The sequence below is a fragment of the Dermacentor variabilis genome, chromosome 5, assembly GCF_050947875.1.
Source record: "Dermacentor variabilis isolate Ectoservices chromosome 5, ASM5094787v1, whole genome shotgun sequence".
Classification (NCBI taxonomy): Eukaryota; Metazoa; Arthropoda; class Arachnida; order Ixodida; family Ixodidae; genus Dermacentor; species Dermacentor variabilis.
In genome coordinates, this window is record NC_134572.1 from 153,217,077 (window position 1) to 153,239,781 (window position 22,705).

The 22,705-nt window shown below is 43.2% G+C and overlaps 1 protein-coding gene across 1 annotated transcript; it reads left to right on the forward strand.

Annotated features, from left to right (window-relative positions):
- Positions 1 to 3,355: 3,355 nt before the first annotated feature.
- Positions 3,356 to 20,705, forward strand: LOC142582000 (L-fucose dehydrogenase-like). Its single transcript, XM_075691433.1, has 5 exons — positions 3,356 to 3,392; positions 11,193 to 11,262; positions 16,423 to 16,459; positions 18,528 to 18,591; positions 20,396 to 20,705. The coding sequence occupies exons 2-5, from the start codon at positions 11,193 to 11,195 to the stop codon at positions 20,582 to 20,584; spliced, it is 360 nt and encodes a 119-aa protein (XP_075547548.1). The 5' UTR covers positions 3,356 to 3,392; the 3' UTR covers positions 20,585 to 20,705.
- Positions 20,706 to 22,705: the final 2,000 nt, after the last annotated feature.

Genomic DNA, 22,705 nt, shown 5'->3' on the forward strand with positions numbered 1-22,705 from the left:
GCAGGCCTAATGTGGTGGACGTGTCTCGTCTACTTGCATGTGGCGTCGTCTTCGCCAGAAACTTAGGCGTTTTCGTTTTCAAGAGTGTGTTGTTACGATGAGGTGCGTTTATTTAAATATGAATTGAAGAAAATGGGAGAGGGGTTGCCGTGCCAACACCGAGCTGCTCTAAAGAAAAGTGCACCCATTCCTCGTCTGCCATCCTTCCTGTCGCGTTAGAGTAACACAGACGAAGCCCGCTGGCCGAGTAACTGTTGCGTGCACTGAGACGCACGGTGATGACAGCGCTTCAGGCGGGCAACGTAAACAAACTGCGTCTTCTTAGAAAGACGGCTATTAGACACGAGACGAGCAATCTACGGGTCCCATCACTTAGGTGATAGGCGATGACGAAAGGCCCGGTGTAACCAGCCAGAAAGTGCTAGCACAGGCCGCACTTGCGAAGTGATGTCCGGAGTCACACGATGTTGCCGTTGTTGTACGACACATCCTTACGCCGTGAATTTTAGCTGATCTTGGAGCGGTCCATGGACGCCAATCTACGGACATGAGGTATCGTGCTTCCTCAACTAGCCTGTTGAAGTTGAAGCCTGTTGCTAGCCCCTTTTCATTCTTTCGTGAGCCTGTCTCGGAACATGAAGTTTTCTCTGCTTTCATGTCACTGCGAAATAGTTCCTAGTGTGATTTTGAAAGCATGCAAATTAGACCGGTAAAGCACGTGTTAGATATTGTCACACCGTATCTTACATATATTATTAATTTTTGTTTGTCCAGTGCAACTTTTCCAAAAAGAATGCAAATCGCTAAAGTAAGCGTTTTATTTGAAAAGAGAGACAGAAATGACATCCAAAATTATATGCCTATATCCATATTGCCTATCTTATCTTAGGGGTTGGAAATAATCTTACATCGCTAACTTAATAATTTTTTAGAGAAGAACAACATAATATCACCGGCCCAATTCGGCTTCAGAAAGCGTAAATCCACCGAATATTCACTGTTGGAACGAAAGGAATTGTGCTTGGCGTCTATGCAGATTTTAGCGAAGCATTTGATAATATTCATCATTTAACATTGATAGAAAAACTTGATAGCTGTGGCATTCGAGGTCCTTGTTTAGCACTAATAAAATCTTACCTAACAAGCAGACGGCAACTTCTTCAGATAGATATGCATTGCTCAAGTATGAAGCCTATTTCAAAAGGAGTTCCGCAAGGACGTATTTTGGGGCCCCTTCTTTTTAACGCCTATATCAATGATGTAACGAATATTTACCTAAACGCGAGATATGTCCTGTATGCTAATGACGCCAGTATATTTGTTTCAGGAACAAACTCTACATATTAGAGTATGAAACGAACCTCATGCTCTCTAAGCTGACAGCTCAATAATGAACCAATTAGAAATAAAAAAACCAAAGCTGTGTGCTTTAGGCCTAAAAATAAGCCAGTGAATACATATATTAACATTATGTACGGGGAAAAACGATAGCAATGGTTACTAGCATGAGAACTCACGGCGTAACGTTTTCGAGTCGTATGCTTTGGGACGAACATATTGACGTCGTTACAATCCAATTATCTAGGGTCATTGGCATGACGTGGAAATCTAAATCACTGCTGCCGTTTAAAGTTAAGCTTCTCTTTTATAACTCGCTTTTTTATTCGTACCCCTATTATTGCTTATCTGTATGGGGTAAAACTACTTGTGTTAATTTGCGTAAATTACTTGTCTTGCAAAAGAAGCTTGTTCGGCAGCTCTTTGATGTCCCCTACAACTCCCATACTATAAACTTATTTCAGGAAGCTAACATAATTTCTGTGTTAAAGTTATACCAGTACAAGTTAACTGCATTTAGGCGGGAAGGAAAACTGAACTTCTACTTTCTACGAGGACTTTGTAACCTTGAGATCAATGACAAATTTTATGTTACCCGTCATAAAGCGATATGGCGGGTAACACCCAGAACAAATTATTTAAGGGAAAAGCTGTCATACACAATGCCAATGTTTCTAAATAAATATAATAATCTAGGCGTTGATGTCACGCAAATAACGGCCCAGCAACTGAGAGACGTGTATGTGCAGGTTTTTTCAATTACTGGTTAAGTGTACGTCCTCTCGGCTAGTATGTATATAGCATCTGTATATATATATATATATACATATATATATATATATATATATATAATGTTCAGCGGCGTCGTCTTCTTTCCTTTGTGTTGACCCCGAAGCCACACAAGCTACCCTAAGTATTGTAGTTGTAGTCACCAGTGGCTCTGTATGCATATGGGTGTGGGTGTGCATGTGTATATGCGAGTATGTGGGTTCATGAGAGTATATATATGTATAATGCATATGTGTTTGCATGTATGTTGTTGCCGAATATTCTGTAGCGGGGCTGCGGGCCTCGTAAAGCTGCCTCTACTGGAGCAACTTTTACTTGCAGCCTCCTACATCAAGTAGATGGGGTATAAAATTATTCTTTTCTATTCTCAGCGTGGCAGAGATTCTGGGCGACAGAAGAGTCCGCATGAGGAATAAAATGCAGAATGTTGTCAAGGAAGTTGCGGGGTGGTCTGAGATAAAGAAGATAGAAGGGAAGCAGTCGGAAGTCTCATATTTTGCAATGTTGTCAGCAATGTGATAAAAGGCAATATGTCATGCCAATTTTCGTGCATAGAATTGTCACCCTGTAGGACATTGTGAGTAAAGATAAAAAGAAACACCTGATGAGGCTCTATTAGAAGTATGCTTAAGAATGCGGCACAAATAAATATTTTTCTGCCTCCTATTCCCACCTCATTAATATGGAGTTCTAACTTTCCATGTCGAAGCCCTCGTACACCGGTCTCCCGATCTTGGTTCTTGATACACGATCTCGGCTCGCGTGATTTACTGGGTGCCTACGCCCCCTTCGTGTTTCGCTCCTCCTTCATAGCCACCTTCAGTCCTCTCTCTTCTGAATAACTGAATTCATTCATTCATTGTGCATCCTTTTTCCCACCTGGTTGGTGTTGAAGAGTATGTACTTCTAGGTTACCAGGCTTGGTTAAACTGCGTTTTAGAATACCTACCAATCAACAGTGTCAGTTTTTCAGTGTATCTTCGTCTTGATTCGATAAACGCGAGGGTGAAATCAGTTCTTGTCCTGCAGGCTGACCTGGTTCCCAACGTAATACCAATGAGCTAAATTCTCGTTTCAGGCTATGCTTTTCTTTTTGATACTTCTTCCCACTCTCATCATCTCGCCATGATAAAGGTCACAGAAGATAACGTGTTTTACAGAATTTCACAGGCCTTGCAAGTTCGTCATGTACTGAACAATTTCCTAATAATGCCTATTTTCCAGGTACCATTGTCAACGTTTCCAGCGTCGTATCGTCGACTGTGGTGAGTACGGCTTTATCAAATAGTATATGGCTTGCCTCAGTATTCCTAAGGGATTGGTTTGGGTTGTGGAACCATGGCTTTGTTACGGGACTGGATAACAATAAAATTGGACCAACGTGACTTTTCTGAATAGCTGCTCCTCAATTCTCCCTTTCCATCTTGCCCAAGCTTTCCCAAATCTCGAACCATATCAAGAACAAGGTAACAAGTAAGCAAAAAATTGGAGGACTTTTAAGCTTCGCCTTTAAGAGTGGAACGCGACAGCATCCAAAGATCCATGACTGCTTCTCACGCTTCCCGGCAACTGCAGCGTATGTAACCGCAATGTTTACCGGCGAACGCTACGCACGAAGGCGGGCTTTCTGGTCGAAACACGGAGTCTTGCAGGGGCCGCGATGGATGGATAGATAGATGTTATGAGCATCCCCTTTAGAATGGGGCGGTGGGTGGTGCCACCAAGTTGTTGTTATTATACTGCCTGATGTCCTACCTAGGCTAAAAAAGGAAGAAGAAAAGAAACGCACGATCAATTCCCATAACCAAATTTCATGACCTCCTATTGTGAAATTTGTTTTTGTACCTCTCCCTTTTTTTATTGTTTCCCTACTTTTTTTCCACCAATCTTCCAATCGCCTGTTACTAATCTCTATTGCGGACATGTTTAATTTCCCCCTGCTCTTGCTGAACCCAAGGGCTTTAAAGAGTCCAGTGGAGCCTAAATCAACTACTGGGCGGCTACCTGGAGATTCTAATAAAACACACTCGATCGTTTCCCTGGCATTACCGCAACAAGCACAGGCTTCTTCTTCGTTCTCATATCTCGCTTTATAGGTGCGTGTTCTAAGGCTTCGTGATCTCGCTTCGAAAAGTAATGGGCTTCCCTCTGAGTTATCATAAATTATTTTTTTCCTGTTTTCGATTTTTCCTTTTAAGTAGTTACTCATGGCAGGTTTCTTTTCCAATGCCGCCACCCATGAGATTATTTCAGCCTCTACATCTTTCCACTTCACGTTCTTTGTTGCTCTGTTGCTCACCCTACAGGCCGCATGCTTGCTGGTAGCTTCCAAGTCCTTTTCCTCCTCTGTGAATAACTGTTTTTTCTGTACAAATACCTCAACACTCTCCCAGCTCATGTACTTTTTTCCTTTTTCCTCAGTCGTTCTTCATATTCAATTTTAAAGTGAGCTTCCCTCACTTCAAAAATTGTCCAGCCCATATTACCCTGCACAGCTTTATTTGTAGTCTTCCCGTGAGCGCCCAATGCGAGGCGCCCCACTGACCTTTGGTTGCCATCGAGTCCTGATTGTGCCTCTGATTTAAAGCAAGCAATCTCATTTCCAAAAATAAGTCCAGGAACCACCTTTCCACATACTTCTGAGCACCTCTTACCTACTGTATCCCCATAGCGCTCTGTGCTTCATTATGGCTGCATTTCTCTTCCCCTTCACTGTTATTGTTTGTTCCTGTGTTTTAATATTTCATATAGCTATTGCCTTCGTTTATCCATATGCCAAGGTATTTATATTCTTTCACGCGAGGTATTTTGTGGCCCTGTATTGACACTGTCTGTTCAGTGTTCTCTTTCTATATCGTAACACCTGATTTTTGTAACGCCAAATTTCAGACTAGATTCTCTCCTTCCGGTTCACAGATATTAGCCAGACGTTGCCTATCCCTTTGCTCGTTAGCTAGCAACACAATGTCATCCGCATAAAATAAACCTGGAGGCTGCTGCTCTACTACTGTACCCGCGTGTTTGTATGAGATATTAAACCCGATATTCATTATGGCTGCATTTCGCTTCCCCTTTACTCTTATTGTCTTTTCCTTTGTTTCCATATATCTATTGCCTTCGTTTACCCATATATCAAGATATTTGTGTTCATTTACCCGACGTATTTCCTGGCCCTGTGTTGCCACTGTCTGTTCACTGTTTTCACTGACTGCCATAACCCGTGATTTTCTAACGCTAAATTTCAAACCTAAATTGTCGCCTACCTGCCCACAGATATTAGCCAGACGTTACAAATTCCTTTGCTTGTTAGCTAGCAACACAATGTCGCCCGCATAAAATAAACTTGGAAGCTGCTGCTCTACTACTGCACCCACCTGTTTGTATGAGATATTAAACCCGACATTATTTCGTTAGAACGACAGAAGAATGAGCTAGTTGGTAAGTATTCATTATACAAAAATTATGCATTATTACTTCCTTCTAGAGCCCTCTCCATCCTCACCATGTACATCATAAACAGCAGTGGGGATAAAGGGTACACAGTCCCTTGTTGATATCAACTTTCTCCTTGCTCCTCATCCCTTCCCATTCTACGCAAACGGTATTTTCTAGGTAAATCTCTCTCAAACGCTGTAGACAGTCGTCGCCTAAGCCTTCCCTTTCCACAATATCCCACAAGATGTTGCAGACTACGTTGTGATACGCAGCTGTAATGTCTAGAAAGGCCACGTATAACGGTCTGCTTTCTACTCTTGGTATTTCAATACACTGAGTAAGAACAAATAAGTTATCATCCAAACGCCTACCTATTGTAAATTCATTCTGAAGTTCTACTAAAGTATCATTATTCTTTATAATGTCTATAACAGCTAAGGCCCAGGAGTGTATCTCCGCATGGCTGCCATTAGCTGTTTTTAATCAGACGCTCGTGCGACGCTGCTGCCAAGCTCCCTTTCAGTTACGGCCACAGCAGGAGGGCAATACTTTGTTAAAATGGTGGCGCACACGATTGCTGACGTTCTCATTGCAAAAAGAACGGCAGCCGCGCGGTGCCTCCACAAGCGAGCCCTTTGTTTTTTTCTTTTTCTTTTTATTATGACGACCCGCTTCGCTCCCTTTCCACCCTCCCCCACTCCCCGCGCAACGTTTAGTTTAGCGTTCTTTATGGCTGCCCGCGGCGCGTCTTTGCCTTTTATCGAGCGCGCGCTTCGCCAGACATAGGCATTGTGGACTGGCGCGTGGTGCGCCGTGGGTTCTTTATGTGTTTGCACGCACGCAGTCGTGTCCATGGTTTGAGAATGCCAGCATATTCCAGAGCATATATAAGTTCCCCTTCCAATACAACTGATCATTGGCCTCGTTTGATTGACTTCCGTTTCCGAAACCAAAGATTTTCACATAATTTGGTATAATACACGCTCAGAAAATGAACGAAAACGAGAAATGCATGACATCTACATGGATACTAAACGACACAAAAATTCACAGACAGTGAAATAACAACAACAAAAGAACTCAAGAAAAGGCGAAGGTCGTTTCATGTACACAAATATAAGAAAATAATTTTGTATATGCCGTAAAGACCAAGATGTGGAAGAGCTCCTGATTTGCGCACTGAGAGCTTCTGACACACTCACTGAGATATTGCACAAAACTGCACGACGTGTATGACATAATCATGACAACTAAAGAAAAGGAAAATTCACTGCTAATGGCAAAAACAATGACGGAATGTACCTAAAAATAGAATAAAATGCTAAGATTGTTTTTTGACAGCCATACAAAAATAAAAGACCTTGCTTATATACTTGCACAAAGGTATATGAAATACGCGACATGTTCATTACTACTGAACACAACAATGAAAAAGACATGGGAGAACAAAAAAAACATTGTACTTAAAACGGAAATACACATTGTCACATTATTTTGCAGGTGGCCACAACTTGAGTAACGGTACCAAGGGGGAGCAGATGGTAGTCCGCATTTACTGCAGCACATAGAAAACATTGGCAGAAAGGCCTATTCCTCAATCAAAGATAAGGCGAAATAGGCCGACAACACGACTTTCCTTTCACCACAAATGCAATGGTTAGCAGTAAAACTACGTACCTTAAGGAGAGTGAACTGCCGGGCTAGTTCGTTGTCCGATATAATAAACGACTTTTGAGCCAAAACCACACGCACAAGAAAGCATCCGTATAGTCTCCTTTCTTGTGTGTGTGGCTTTGACGCAGAACTCGTTTATTACGTCACATAAGGCACTACGTCATGCCTACTGGGCACTCCTCTGAGTAATAAACTTGAACTGCAAAAATTTGCATGTAGGACACTTGCAATGTTGATTAATTCAAGAAAAAAAAAGCATATCGTGCCTACACATGAAGGTTGTTCTTGTGGTTTTCCCATACGCAATTACAGAGATAATACATAAACACGAATAGTAATTTTTCAGCTGTTAGTACGTTTGTAGAACGGTTACACACGGAAAAAGCGCTGAGAGCGGTATAGAAAGCTGGGCGAGTTACTGAAGTTGCAGAATGAGACTTGGCACAAAAAAATACAAGTCATAGACCAGTTGGCAATGAGGAGGAACATCTGTCAGCTTTCTTTACAGGTAAGAGGGAAGTGTGCCATAATCAACCTGCAACGACGTCCGGAGACTCATAGAGCACACACATGAACAGGGCCTGTGTTCATGTACATGCGCCTTCTGATTTCATTGGCCCTGTTCTCTTTAGGCACCAGAATGAACCTTGCAGGGTTTGCTTTTGAGGTAATCGTGCAACAATACACAATGCACGAGCGGTGCGATTCGTCGAACGGGCGAAACAACGCGAACCACAAGCACTAAGCTATCGAGGACCACGAAACTGACGAAACTGCCCACGCCGGTCAAGGAACAGCAAAACACGCTTCCGATAAAAGCAGATAGCGAAATATGAAATTTCATGCAGCGGCCTAAGCGGGCGCCTCGCCAGTGGGCGCGCGCGGACGCCGTAGAAGGTGAGGAGAGGCAAGGGGGAGGAACTGCGAGGAGGGGCAAAATGGCACGGCCTCCTGGATCGGCGAGCGCCCGCGCGAGCCGATCTAAGAGGTCGCGCAAGGGAAGCGGATTTACTGTCCCGCCCTCCTGATGGATGGCGCCAATTACCTCTTCCACCGAAGCGGCGGGGTTTCCCAGGCCGGGCTAAGGTTTAAAATAAACCAGCGCTTGAAAGAGTTGTATGCAAGCTCTCCCAGTGTCCCGGAAGATCTACCATTCGATGTATCGATCTTAAAGTTCGATGAGTCCAGGATTTGATAGGAATGAGGTGAGGGCAAAGTTAGAACTCTTCGCTACTATGAGCGAGCTACGCTTGTTCTTGCTGTTTGTATAAGTGTCATCAGAGACTAGCAATACTCCGAAATTATGTGCAGCTGCTGCTCTGCTTGCCGGAGACGAGCCGTTCTCGTCAACGTGGTTCCTCCCAGGAGTTCAAGTTTCAGTGCTTCAACATATTCTTCAATGCTTTCGATTCATGTTGTTCTCACCTGCTCATATAATTAGGTTCAATCCTTACACGTGTTTTCTTCAATCATTCTGCAACATTTTTAACAGGAAGAAGAAAAACATTCAGCATCGTTATCTGGATCACAGTGGTCGCAAAACAGAATTTATATACGTCATCTTCCCAATAAAGCAAAAGTGCACAACTTGCATGGTCTTTAGACGAGAATACCGAGAGTTACGAACAATCTTCATGTGACTAAAAGAGTCGCTTATTTGTTATATAATGCCTCTGTTTTGAGAAAAGGTTTATAAGCACGTCTTTGCATGCGCCCTCGTCTGCTATTATAGTTACTTATGTTTGGTAAGAAGGATCAGAATATATTTCCAGTGTTTTTAAAATGTCTGGGCAGAGACGCCTCTTTCTCATAGTGTTTTTCATTACTTCAATATTTCCGTAAATTTTACATCAGTACCCATGAGCCAACGCCGAGGCTATATTCAACTAGTGTATGGAACATTTCGCATCTTTGATTTGACGAGGCCTTGCCAAACCTTTGTAAGCGCCAGTTGCGACATCCGTACTAAGAATGATTTGACCATCAACAAAACAGCACAGAAAAATCGAGTTTTATTCCCATCCAATATTCAAGGCTGGTACCCTTTCATTAGTAGGTTGGCGACGTACAGGTTGTGTTCTCTGTAGATTTGGTGAGTTTATGGCTTCGTTTCTTCATTACATGCTTGATTTCCACATTGCGCGTAGTGACAAGATTCAAGGCTTCTCTCAGGGATAAAAGAACGCGATCTCTGACATTCATATGGCGGATTCTTCCAAAGGGTTCGATTATGGCTCTTGAAGCCATCAGACATAAGTGACCGTTTCTACTGCGAAAGTAAAGATACATTTGAAGCTCATGTATCTTTTTATTCGCTATCTCTCCCCTTACGACGGAAGCAGCAATGCGTGCGGCACTTCAACGCCTGCTGATTGAGGTCTGGAGCAGTGTCATCACGTTTGCTGCGTACTGGCTGTCATGGATGACAGCACATGCGCCGTCGCTTCAGACTGTTTACTTGCTCTTAACTTAATGACCATAAAAAAGATTTTACAACTAATAAACAATAAAGCGAGTTTTGTGGTAAGCTCAATTCAAGAGTTTTCACTGTCGCAAAAGAAAAGTTTCCTTTGTTTTTCTTCAAGCTCAGCGTAAGATAGATGTTCACGCCTAATAGTCAAGCTGTGTTATTATTACTGAAAATATCTGGGAGATACACCCCGGGCTGCGAACGATAACACAATGACCGGCCGTTGGTTTTCGCTAATTAGCTTGGATAATATAGATCTGACTGCTCTTGTATTCCGCAGCATGAGAACGAGGCTTACGTTGCCGGGAATAACAGCTCATCCTTTGGTTTTTAAATTGGGGCACGTGAGAAAAGTGATGTTCAACATGTGAAACCAGCATGATGGTCTAGAGACATCCAATAACGACAAGTTAAGCACACGCTAGATAGGGGCTATGTTTTGTCCACGCAGCTTTATCAAAATGCTGGCTCTTCTGTAATCGAGAGTAGATGTAAGCATGAAATGGCTACCGGCAGATCAGATTGGGTTGAGATGATACTAGCCACAATCTTAAAGTGGGTGTAGTGCATGTTTGCAACAGCACACCACACCGCTCCACGCCATACTGTGCATTGGAACGTGCGGATGCAATAGTTTCCCATGTGAGACAGAACCTCATTGGAAGTGTCTCGGTCAAACAGCCATTAGAGGTTCTTCCGACACACCTTACGCATCACGGACCGCTGGCGTTGAAAAGAGCACAGCCAACTATTTCTCAGCGCCAAAAGATGACAATCATGTGTATAGTGCCCCGTGTCTGCCTTTTGAACGTCGCTATTGGAAATGACAAATAAGACTTCAGCATTTTAAAAGTTACAGCTTGAGTGACATTGTTAACCAACATTTGGGAGAACTCGGAAGCAATATTTTTTGTAACATGTTTGGGAAGTAACAAACATATGTAATGCGGTCTTGACTGCTTGCCCGGGTTATTGCGTTACCTTGTCGCAACTTGCACGGATGTTCTCGTTTGAGTGCCCGGATAACGGCTGTGGCTTGAAGGCCGCCGACAACGGGAGTGAAAAGTATTGCATGGTTAAAATTCATATTCTTGTTTTTAAACTGGCGCACGTGCGAAAAGTGATGTTCTAGGGGTGAAATCAGCATGGTGATCTACAGAGATTCAACAAAGACGAGTTAAGCACACGCTACAAGGGGGCTATGTTTTGTCCACACGGCGTTGTTAAAAGTCGATTACAAGACAGTGTCTAATGAATGTCTCAGGCTAAAGATGCTAGGGGGTAAAGTGACCGCATGACGTTCTTGAAAACCCAGCTGAATGTGAAAAACGGAGATTTGTTGGGGAATGGTTTTACACAAGCAAACGCATCAAACAGTTTTTTTACACCAAAAATTTGCAGGGAGCTTCAAAACCGGCCATGTGTTTCTCGTTAATCTCCCTTATTCATGAAGATTAAGAGCCTTCTGATATTTCTTTCCTGATAGATGGGCAACGCGACGCCATACAACGTGACGAAAGCAGCCCTGGATCACCTGACACGATGCGCCGCATTTGGTGAGCATCAGTTGCTGTCAATTTAGGTCACGTCTTTAAAAGGAAGACATCTGGGAAAATATTTGAAGGTTATCGTGGGAGGTGTACAATCGATAGATGAAGCTTCCGCGAACGGAAATGCTTTCGTTTAGATGGGACGCAATGCAAGCGCTGTCGCACGTGGTCGAACACGCTCGACGAGTGCCGGGTGTTGAGGAGCTCATGGCGTAGCGGCATACCTGGGCACTACTAACATGAAAAGGCAGCAGAACGTAAAACAGGCACACCTATGGGTGACAATTGTCTGAGTCATGTCAAACATCTCAAGAGCCCCTCGCTGCAAAATAATTTGCATTCTCATTAACTTTAAAGGTTGTAAATTATTTTGCTGTGCTCACTGGACTCGATTACAAATATTGATTATGCACTAAATGTTGTCTGGCGAGGTCTAAAAAGTGTTTTACAGCGCAAGCTTTGGAAATTTATTCAGAATTAGGGGAGGTAATAGAAATAAGAAATTCAAGCCAGTTCCACGCTTGTGAAATCTGAGGAAACAGGGGAGCTGTGGTTCTCCTGTGATTTTCTTCCGAGGTTCGGGATTTGCTGCTCTGCGCTGGCGTTCAGCCTCCACTTGTGATTTTTTTGGTTTTCTTGTTTCCACTGGCGTTTCGCTGCTGTTGCCTTAGCGAGAATAGTGGGATTATTCACTCTTCAACGTCCCTGTCGTCCCCGGGCAAGCAAGCGCTGACCTTCTAGCCGCTCGGTGTCCGCCGTTTCCGGAATGGGTGCGGGCTGGAGTTCACCTGCGAGCGATCTGGGACCTCCTAACGGTTCGGCGTGTATGGCTCAAAAGACCGTCCCATGGGCACGCTTTCTCTTACATTCCCTTTATTTTTCTCCCTTCCTCCTCTCCCAACACCTGGCGCGCGCTGATTGGCTCGCTTAGAGCAGCGCATTGTCTCGCGGGCCCTTGGGGTGGCGCCATCTGTCGGCCAGCGGGGAACCTTTGCCTGGCGTGACAGACGTGCACACTGACAGCAACAACTACGGTCACCGGACATTTCCGAGCCCTTAAACAGCTAAACTGTTAGTACGACGCTGCCAGGAAGCGAGATTCAGTTCCAAAGTAGACACTCTCCCATTGCGCCACAAAACCTTATAATCAATCAGTTGCACCCTCTCCCCCCTCGACTAGCCTACCAAGCGACTTTTCTTTCCGGCCTTTTCCCATACCGGAGACAAAGGACCACATCGCGTTGACGGTGTGATCCACGCACCTGTTTTTTTTTTTTTTTTTTTTTTTTGGTTTCGTCTTTTGGATGCACGGCGGACTCTCAGTATCGGCGTTGCGCGTTCTGCATTGGTCAACTTACCGAGGTCAGGTTGCAGACAGTGCGTTTAACGCGGGCATATTTGCGCGTGTGGTCGGGGCCCTGGTTGGACGCTGGAGTACCTCGCGAGGAAGGGCGCGCGGGCTCCTGTTTTAAATTGGAGCTGTTTTCATGCCGCGCTATTCCTTGATCGATTGCGGAGATGATAGCCGCCGCGAGATCTACGTGCCGCGCTTGTCGGTTTGCAATGCCGTAACTGGTGAGTGACCCCTTGAAGCACAGCATTTGGAATCACGCAATATCGCTGACTTGAAAGATGTACTACTGAGGTTTTTTGCGACTAAGCTGCTCGAATTAAAGACGATTTGCCTTTTATTTTTATATACTCACATCCCAGTGTATGCCAAACGCTTTTATTAGAGTAGGACCGTAAAAACTCTTCTTTCGCGGTTTTCTGCACATCCACGCACGTGGCACTTCGTATTCATTACAAGTTCCAAATAGAAAAGTTGCCTTCGAATTGTTCTTTTTGCTGGTCATCATCATTAAGTGAGCCTCAAGTAAGAGCACCAAGTGAAGCGTCTGAGAGGAAGAGGGTTATTTTTGTAAGACGGCTGGAAGTTCACATGATTCCAATTGTAATAATTGTAACCAGCTGGGCAGTTTCCGCTTAACGCGTATTACCTACATAGATGCAAGGTTTAGCTTTCTGTAGGTGTACTTCTAAGTTATGCATCGCGCTGTCTTTTTCTAAGTAAATTATTTGTACATTTACTTTTACTAACGGTGAGCACCCGCTCTTGTGGCTTTCTTTTTCTTTTTTTTATAGGGGAGGGGTGCCATTAAGGTTTAATAGCGTAATCACTTATTTGACACAAATTTTTACTGCAATCATGCAATATATACGAATAAAGTGTGCAGCATATGATTAGTATTTTTCTGCTGCAAGACACTGCGCGAAATAAAGGCAGAGCACATTACTTTCTTTTCAGCCTTGGAGATATATTTTGGGTCCGAAAGCATTAAGGGTCACAACACCGACATATATGTGCAGAAAAAGAAAAGAAAGAGAAAAAGAACACCTGTAACAACCAGGACGGACCTGGGGTGGCTTACACTGGTATTTATTAACGAAAATAATACAGATTTCACTGCCATGTCAGTAAACGATTCCTTGATCACCGCCACATTGCACCTAGCTATAGTTTATTAAAAGACTAGATGTGAAATTTAACTTGCAAAGAGCGCGCCCTAATGAATAGTATTGCTAGGGTGCCGAACTCGGGCGACTAACTTCTTCGAACGAATCGGTCATACCGCCGGCTAAAAAGTTTAGTGGGAGAGCATGTTCTTGCTGTAAAAAAACATTTTCGCAAGATGCTCGATATTTCCTACCCACAGGTGTTGCGACACATGGTAGGTTCTCACTGCACGAATAGGGATACGTTGTTCTTGGCAAAGTCGTGCATCTCTGTGACATTTTTCGGCTACTAAAACTGTAGGGCTCTCGCTGCGTTTAGGGACGCTGGAAAACAGTTCGCCCTTTTAACGTGGCCGTCAGTCACCACGAACTGTTCTCCGCTTTCGGCGCCGGTTCGGTTCACTCAAGCAAACTGGAACGCTTTCTCCCAAATACAAAAGACGCTGGGATGATTTACTATGTCGCCTTCTACCCCACGAGAGGTTAGGATGAACGTGAGAGCTCCTCCATGTAGCGCAGTCGTCGGGTCGCTGATTGTAAAGAGAGCAGTTCGAACCTCGTTACGTTGTGATTATGGCGTTGTGTTGTGACTTGTGAGCACGAAAATTGTAGCGGCGAGTCCATGCATGCTTGCTGCGCGGCCCGTACGCTGACGTGAAGAAGGTTTTACTTTGAAAAGTTTCGAAAAACGGCCCAGTGTGTTGCTTCAGCTTATTTGTGCTTAATGTAGCCTATCGCCTGAAAGCAACTCTATCGGCGGTGATGATTCCAGTTGACGGAGTGGTTGGACGGGTTTTTTTCTTGTCGTACATTAAACAGGCGTTTCAATCATGTTTACCCTACAGCGCGTACACGCATTCAGCCCCTAGAAGCAACGTCAATTATTGGCTCAATGTGATGCTCTGAGCGTTCGTGCAATGCCACTCGCTCTCGGAAACTCGTCTTTCTGCAACTACCACTTGTGTGTAAGCTCGGTCCACTTTTGTATGGCCGCGCAGTGCGTTGCGTGATTGTTGGATGGCAGAAACGTTGGCGGGTCCTCAGTAGGAAATGCTTTCTTAGGAACCGCCAAATTTACTGTTTACGTTTGTCGTGCTCGTGAAAGAAAATTGTCTACTCGCAGTGTTACAGTACATACTGCTACAAGCAAAGGAAGATGTATTCACTGGATTCCCGTTTCTGTAATTTCGTAAGAAACGAAAGTGGCACAGCGAATATCACACACTGTGTTCCTTAAATTAATGCCTGGTGTACATCACTCTATCTGCTAAACTGCTCGTTCATAGTGGTCGAATTTCAAACAAGCAAAGCCCATCGGGGTGGTGCGTGCATTTTAATGACACACGTGGTTTCACCATTGCGTATCTTGTTCGGAATAAATCGGAATACACGGCCCGAACTTCGGTTCCAAGGAGAAAGTGTGGCAATGCAGGAACAGAACCCGAGCGCTGTCTGTCATTATCACGGCGAAACATGCCGCATGCCTTGCTTGCCCCGTAGGTTGTGATTTCACATTGACACTGTCAGATGATGCCACGGTTCCGTTACAGCTAATTCTACTTGTGTTGCTAGGTGCTGCGGTAAAAGGCTGCGTACAGACAAGCAATACACTCGGACAAACTATTACAACGCGTCCAATCCAAAATATGACTGCGAACCACACAGTGGTTTAACCAGGAGAGCCTTGCATACCTCGCCTTCCGCCTGAATTTTGACCCAGATATCGCACCAATGGTCTAAGAAGTGCCAACCGAAATATATAAGGACATCTTTGAGAAGTTGTGGTCTTCCGGTATCTGTAGCCTAAGTGCAATGTTGGGGCCTTTTTGGGAAATATTTAATAACGAGGTATTAAAGTCGTTATTATTTTCCTTATGATGTGTTCGTGCAGGCCGCCCCAGGATCTGCCACAGAACCTGCATTTGAGCAAGACAACAGTACACACAGCGCGTTTAAAATTAAGCTTTATGGTTGTCTTAAATTTAGGCACTGGGAGGCACGTGAAGACCACCTGCGCAAATGAGTTATGTGGCCAGGGGTACAGAAAGTGAGGTGATACTCGTCGCTGTCACCAGCCCACTTAACTAAAATTGAATAATTTCGTTAACTGCAGTAAGTGGGTATGTTGCTATTGAAAAGTTAGAGGCAGTCGTGCTTCTACACGGTATTAGTTGGAAGAATTCTTCTAGCGTGTCTGTGCTTCGATATATCCGACTCCAAATTTTAATTGTCGTTCGCATGATTACGCATGCAAGAGAATTAGGATCGGCGCAAAGTTCCTCCTGATGTCACGCGGCTGTTGCGTGCGGCGTTTAGTCTGACAACGGGACCGAGGCATTGGCAAAGGTGATAACTGTCCCCCTTAGCTTTTCCTTCGGTACACTGCTTAATCTCGATGAGGCTAGAAAACAGACTTTTTTCATATACTGTTCTGCCGTAGCATTGCGACGACCAAGAAATAACAATCATACAGGCGTTTTATAGTTTAAGAGGCACTGGTGCTGTTTTTTATGCTCTCGGTTTCTGTCTTCTTGTATGCACATGCAATTGTTAGTATATACATTTGAAAAGATTTAAGACCTGAACATATGAAGCGTTGAGAACTACTCACCGCAATAATGTTCATGCATGGAGTTTCCTTTCTTTCAGAGAACGCTCCATTTGGTGTACGGGTGAACGCGGTCAAGTAAGTGAAATGAATCCATGCTTCCGTGCACGTACCAACCACTTGTGCTGAGCATGTAAATGTGTTATAATTTTCAAGACCTTAAAAGACTGATGACTTACCATCCCGTTAACCTGTTTATCCTTTATACAAGATATTCAAAAATATAGTTTCGAATTAAATGAGGGCGACGTCTTACTTCAATCAACCCGGAAAACCGGGTTTATTTACTTCCTCTATCTTTTATATACAAATACTGCTGTATACAAATACTGCGAGACATATCAGAATAGGTACAGATAGGTAATACAACAGTAATATAGGACACAACTAAGTGGTCATACAACATCTTAAATTGTGACGTATTTAGGTAAAAATAGCAAAACTGTCAAGAGGCAGGTTGCGCAATGTACCATCCACTTCATTCCGTAATTCAACGGTAAAAGGGAAACATTTTACCAGTACAGGTAGGACGCAAAGCGTAAAATATTTACTGGGTGCGTACACCTGGTTGGCCGAACAGAGGAGTTGCAAGACTTGATGGGTGTTAAAATGGCCAACATTAAGGGCACTATATTGTGTAGCAAGGAAATTCGTTCACGTGTCTGTTGGTGCTCCAATGAAGAACGTGATAAGTGAGTAGCTAGCACTGTCGCTCCAAAGCCGCGATCATGCCCTTGGCACAGCCTCATATCTCTTGCTTTAGACACAAATATTTAAGAATGGAGCACGTCCATGTCAACACACAGATAATTCCGAAGCCTGATAAATATTAGCGCCTCTTATCCGCTACATTAATGGTTTATCATGAGGCGTTCAGTTCAGCAGGGATACGAACAGCCTTGGAGGCTTTCCGTAATAATAGAGGACAAGAAGCATACATATATGTCTCAGGCAATATTTACTAATTCCAAAGCTTCCGTAGTTTCTTCATTAGAAGAGAGGACACACTAAGTAAACAGTCCGTTTTGAAAAGACACACTCTCATGAATGGTATTCACTGCATGCTTTGAAGATGCATTCAAGATGTTCGACTGCTACCGTTTGGGTGCGAAAACCAAACGGAACATGAGAGCAACCTATGTTTTGCCGATGGCATGGTTCTCTTCATACACGCTATAGAATATTCGAAGGAAATTATTAGAAAATGAATGGCAGAAGCGCGATGGTAGCATTCAAAGTAAGGATCCATAATTTAGGGACATAGTAGGGCAAATATTGTAGTGATCTTTAGTCAGCTATGCAAGCTGCGCCAGAGTACATTTATCCATAAGCCACAGTTAATAGGGCTGAGCCCAAAGCATATTTGCAAAAAATAAAATAAAATAAAAGATTCTTTGCAACGCATCCTCCACGCAATCCGAAGGCAAGGTCGGCAGGGTACTTATGACTTTTAAAAAGAAAGATTTAAATTAGCGCATTCTGCCAGTACTCGCGTGTGATGCAAAAAAAAGAAAGAAGCTGAGCGAGGTAACCGCCGCTCAACAAGCTGTGTGGCCAAAAGGACAGCCGTAACGTTGCCAGTAGGGCGCGTTATAGGTTAGACAGGAAACTGGCGTGGCCGATATTGTAGTTCAGATTAAAGGTACGAAGTATACTTGGGCAGGTGGTGTAGCAGCGTGAAAAAGAAAACACCGCGGCTCGTATTAAAAAAAAATCTCTTATGCTAGAATTGTTCTTAAGAGCAAACTGCAGCCAATCGTGAAGCTGGACAAGTTATTAGCGAAGGCGGCCGGTCAATCGCAAACATCGTTTAAGAACGGCAAGCTTTGTCAATTTGATCCTTGGTCTATAAGACGAACAGACTCAATACGAGATATCGCAAACCCGAAAATAAACAGACTTTTCAATTGTATCTAAAGATTTGTGACGAGACGCCACGACAAATCTGCTAAAATAAATTTATCTTTGTACACTTCTTTCCCTAGCAAGGAATACATAAACTAATTTAACATTTTTTATTCTATGCTAGGCTAAATTTGTTGGAACAGTATCCCGACGTGCGAATACAATGATAAAAACGATTTTTCATTGATACGGACGCACGACAGGACAAAAATTTACAAGCATTTGTATACATTTTTGGCAGCCCCGGAGTAATCAATACAGCCTTTTGGACACAACCTGGAGGCAAGGTGGAGGAACGAAGAGAGGTTCGTGTTATGTACGCTTGTTTTATTAAAATAGCGGCTATTCTTAAGTTGAAAGGGGCGCACGCTAGTCAAATAGCCGTTATCTCTTTGTTCTGTTTCGTACTATTCACGCATCGCGTGACTAGTACTTTTCCCTATAGATTGAGCTCGGTGAGGTTCTACGAATGCAGTTAATCGGAATCCTACGCTGAACATCCTTGTCCAAGCCTCTACATGCATGGTGTTCACGTTGTGCCTTATGCGGATTCACATCAGCCAGGAGCACAGCGAGCTATTATGGAAATGTCAGTGATGCTGCGCTACTCACAACTGAGGAAAAGTAATGAAAATTATGCGCATGACTGACGCAATGTCGTCTATTTGGTACGTTTGGTGTTATAAAGTTAGCCCTATGATCATCTTACTTTTTGTTGGTGTTTTCGGTCGTCTATATAGATAAATTAATTTGAATAAAACGCACAGTAGCCTTGTGTGACCTCACAGCTTCGCAGCCCAATCTTCGGGGAAGCTGTTTTGTTGCAGGCAATTGAACAAACAATATGACTGGCCCGAAACCAAACCACACGTTTCAAGACGTTCCCCGTTGTGCTTAAAGGGACACTAAAGTGAACAATGATTTCTTCTGCGTCAGTAAATTACCTTTCTGCAACACCAAAAACAGCCCTCTTACAACGATGAGACGTTTGGTATGCCAGAAAAAGCGCAAGAACGAAATACGGGTGGCGACGCCTACTTAAGTTCCCGCATCTGGTGGCTGTGACGTCTTGGATTTTGATGGCATCTTAATAATATTTGGGGTTTTACGTGCCAAAACCACTTTCTGATTATGAGGCACGCCGTAGTGGAGGACTCCGGAAATTTTGACCACCTGGGGTTCTTTAACGTGCACCTAAATCTAAGCACACGGGTGTTTTCGCATTTCGCCCCCATCGCTTGATGGCATCTTCTAGGGCCTACTAAGTATATATAGCGGTACAGATTGACTACATTGTGTTCTAAAGGAGCCAAATACTAAACATGGCAAGTTTCGGGAACCTTTACTCAGCCAACGTGGCCCAAATGCGAAAACATACTTTGGAATCCCTGACGTCACGCTGACGTACCGGTGCTGGGGTTTCGGCGCGAAATTCAAATACTGATACTTGTACCTTCATTTTCTCATCTAATAATCACACTTTTTTTAAATGACTGACTGCAGAGTTCTCAAACAATCCTTATGATCATTTTAGTCAAAACTGATTTATTGTTTCGCTTTAGTGTCCTTTTAAGAAACATGCACAGACTAAAAATTGCCCGAACATCAAATATAACGTGCCCCCATATTTCCACGAAGTCTGAAATTGTTGTCGGTCTCATTTTTCCGACGAGAGCAGGAAAACAATCTACAGGCTTCGTGTAATACCTCAAAACCAGTACAAAACGAGCTGTCCCCTGAATATTTGCAGAACGCGTCCGTCGCGACAAGGACTTGAACCGCCGCTGAGGCGAACCGCCCAATAGGCCTTGAAGCAATAAATGACTAATCTCCTTTGTGAGGGCGCCGGAAGACTTCGATGTAGGCTCCCTAGGCTGGCGACGCTTCAGGCGCTATCTGTTCATGGTGGGTGAAATAGCGGGTGAAATTTGAACCAAATATTTGTTTCTCTTGTTTTGCTGGGGTACGGTGTTACGAAAATGTATTCTTGTGAAGCTATCAAGTAAGCGTTGGTAGCTGCATTGTATCCCACATGTGAACTTTCAGTTTCATTAGGTTCATTTTTGACAGACAACTATTCTGCCGCCCCGCTTTTCTCAAATTACGCAGTTCCTGGAGAAAACGGCAGGCCGCGCGCATCCGCTAGGCCGAGTGGGAACACCGAAGGAAGTTGCCTGCTGCATCGCCTTTCTGGCTTCTGAAGACGCCTCGTTCGTAACTGGAATCACGATGCTCGTCGATGGAGGTTTGAAACTGAAGTCCAGCCTCGCCAGTCCGACCCCTTGGAAAAACGAGTAGAAGACTGCGTTACAGCAATGCAAGAGCTGCTCTTTCCTACACGAGGTCTGTAGTCTTTGACAAGCGGCAGCGTGTAGCAAAACAAGGCACAGGTACCGCTCAGAAAAAAATAAAGGTATTGGGTATCGCACAGAAAATTTACGTTCTGCGGCTCTTTTTTCTAGGTCTCCTGTGGCTTTTGCTTGGTGAAGCATGTGCATTCAAGTGACCTAATTATGCACAATAAAGAAGCTGTGACATAATATTTCACTACACGATGACCACCTTGTTGGAATTCAGAGCGCCGCCGCAACGTCAATATACGACGATTTTTTAACAAATGCTGAAACTGATGCTCTGCAATCTATATTTCTTAAAATTATTTATCGGCGCCTTTAGCCCTTTGTACGTAGTCCATAGTAGGTGAATCAGCGCCTACCACCGTTTTCGCCAAGCCTAGGCAACATGAGGGAAGACATCTTTTCACACCTCCCTTACAAGAATATTGTTGAAAGGTTATTGAAATGTCATTTTTCAACGTCAACAAATGACCATGAAAGATCATTGGGGAATTGTTGACACATTATCGTGGAAGTTGTTGACAAGTGTTCATAATTGGACCCCGACATTTTGTAGAAACACCATTGGGGCTTTTCAATTTGAAAGATCATTGGTGTATTGTTAAAAATATGATGCATTTCAATGTTGAAAGCCCATTGAAGCATTGCTGCAGATGTGTTGAGTCTTAAAATTGAAAGCCCATTGAGGTATTGTTGAAATGTGTTGTTTTTCAAATTGAAAGCCCATTGAAGCATTGTTGCAGATCTGTTGAGTCTCAACATTGAATGTCCTTTGAAATAGTGTTGCAGCTGTGTAAAGCGTCAACACTCCAATTATGTTGAAAGCCCTTTATGTCCCAGTGTGCACTTAGCAGTGTTTCAAACTGCCCTTTTCTTAAAATACTGCTCAGCTATGTTGTGTTGCAAATAATTATCTTTTATGGCACGTTGATACGTTTGCTGTGAGAGGATAGGGGTAAAATTTAAATACATTCACTTTTGTATTGCAGGCCTTGGTCACCCTGGGCTCAAAAGTATGCTCCTCGATTGCTTGTAATAAACCATAGTGTTAAGCTGCTAGCAGTATTGTTATGCCACTTTTTCAATTCTGACAGTGAATGGTCATTCAGGAAATCAAGAGTGCTGAACTGACGCAGAGAAAAACCATTTTTGTAGGTGAAGTGTTTATTTGTAACCAAAAATCTGTGTAAATATACAACCATTTGTAGTTTGAGAACATCATAAACTTCTTAAAAACGATTGCAAAGTAAGAACTTTCTGCAGCTTGACACCATAACAAAATTGAATACTGACAGATGTAGTCCATATGGTCCTCAATTAACACATTTTACGTAAGAAATAATCCCAAAAATAAATACCTAAACATATAAATGTACAAGCAGACTGACATCACTGTAAATTAGAACACTCAAGAAAGGCACTTGCTTTCTGTATTAGGTAGCCAGTCGTGCTATAAGCATGCCACGATTCGCTTGAGCCCACAGCACTCATGAGATAATGATATGTAGGGTGGTTATCTTTAAGTTTCATAGAATTCATTAAAGACTGGCTGTTGCAGCTAACATAATTCTAGATATAGAGTTCCAAACATTACTGGTACGAGAAATCAACACGCATATTTAGCTAAGAAAAAACTCATTCCTAATAAATCTTTTAGGAATTGTAGCGTTAATTTTACAAAGTATATGCGCTTAGAATGAATTCCCAGAATGACGCCAGTAACGAGACAGATGCCACCAAACTGCCTGTAGAAATGCACTGTTATTGCTTTTACTTTCTTTAACAAAACGCACTGTTATGCAATGAAGCACGAAAGTAACTGGAAGGCCCATGTATTGGAAAACTCTCGAAACTGGTGTCGTCCTGGAAATTATTTTCATGTGAATACGTTTTTCAAACTCACTGGCTACAATTTGTAAACTCTAACATGTGTCAGAATGTTATTAGTGAATTAGTAAATTTGTGAGAATCAGTTAAATATGTTTCTATTTCTTGTGCTAGTAATGTCCACCTTTCAATAATCCAGCTCGAGAACAAGAATTAGGCTACCTGGCACAGGCAA

Excerpts from the sequence above, each read along its gene's own strand:
- LOC142582000 (XM_075691433.1), top strand. The coding sequence starts at position 11,193 with ATGGGCAACGCGACGCCATACAACGTGACGAAAGCAGCCCTGGATCAC. Across the intron at positions 11,263-16,422 it reads GACACGATGCGCCGCATTTG|AGAACGCTCCATTTGGTGTA; the intron begins GTGAGCATCAGT and ends CCTTTCTTTCAG. Across the intron at positions 16,460-18,527 it reads GTACGGGTGAACGCGGTCAA|CCCCGGAGTAATCAATACAG; the intron begins GTAAGTGAAATG and ends CATTTTTGGCAG.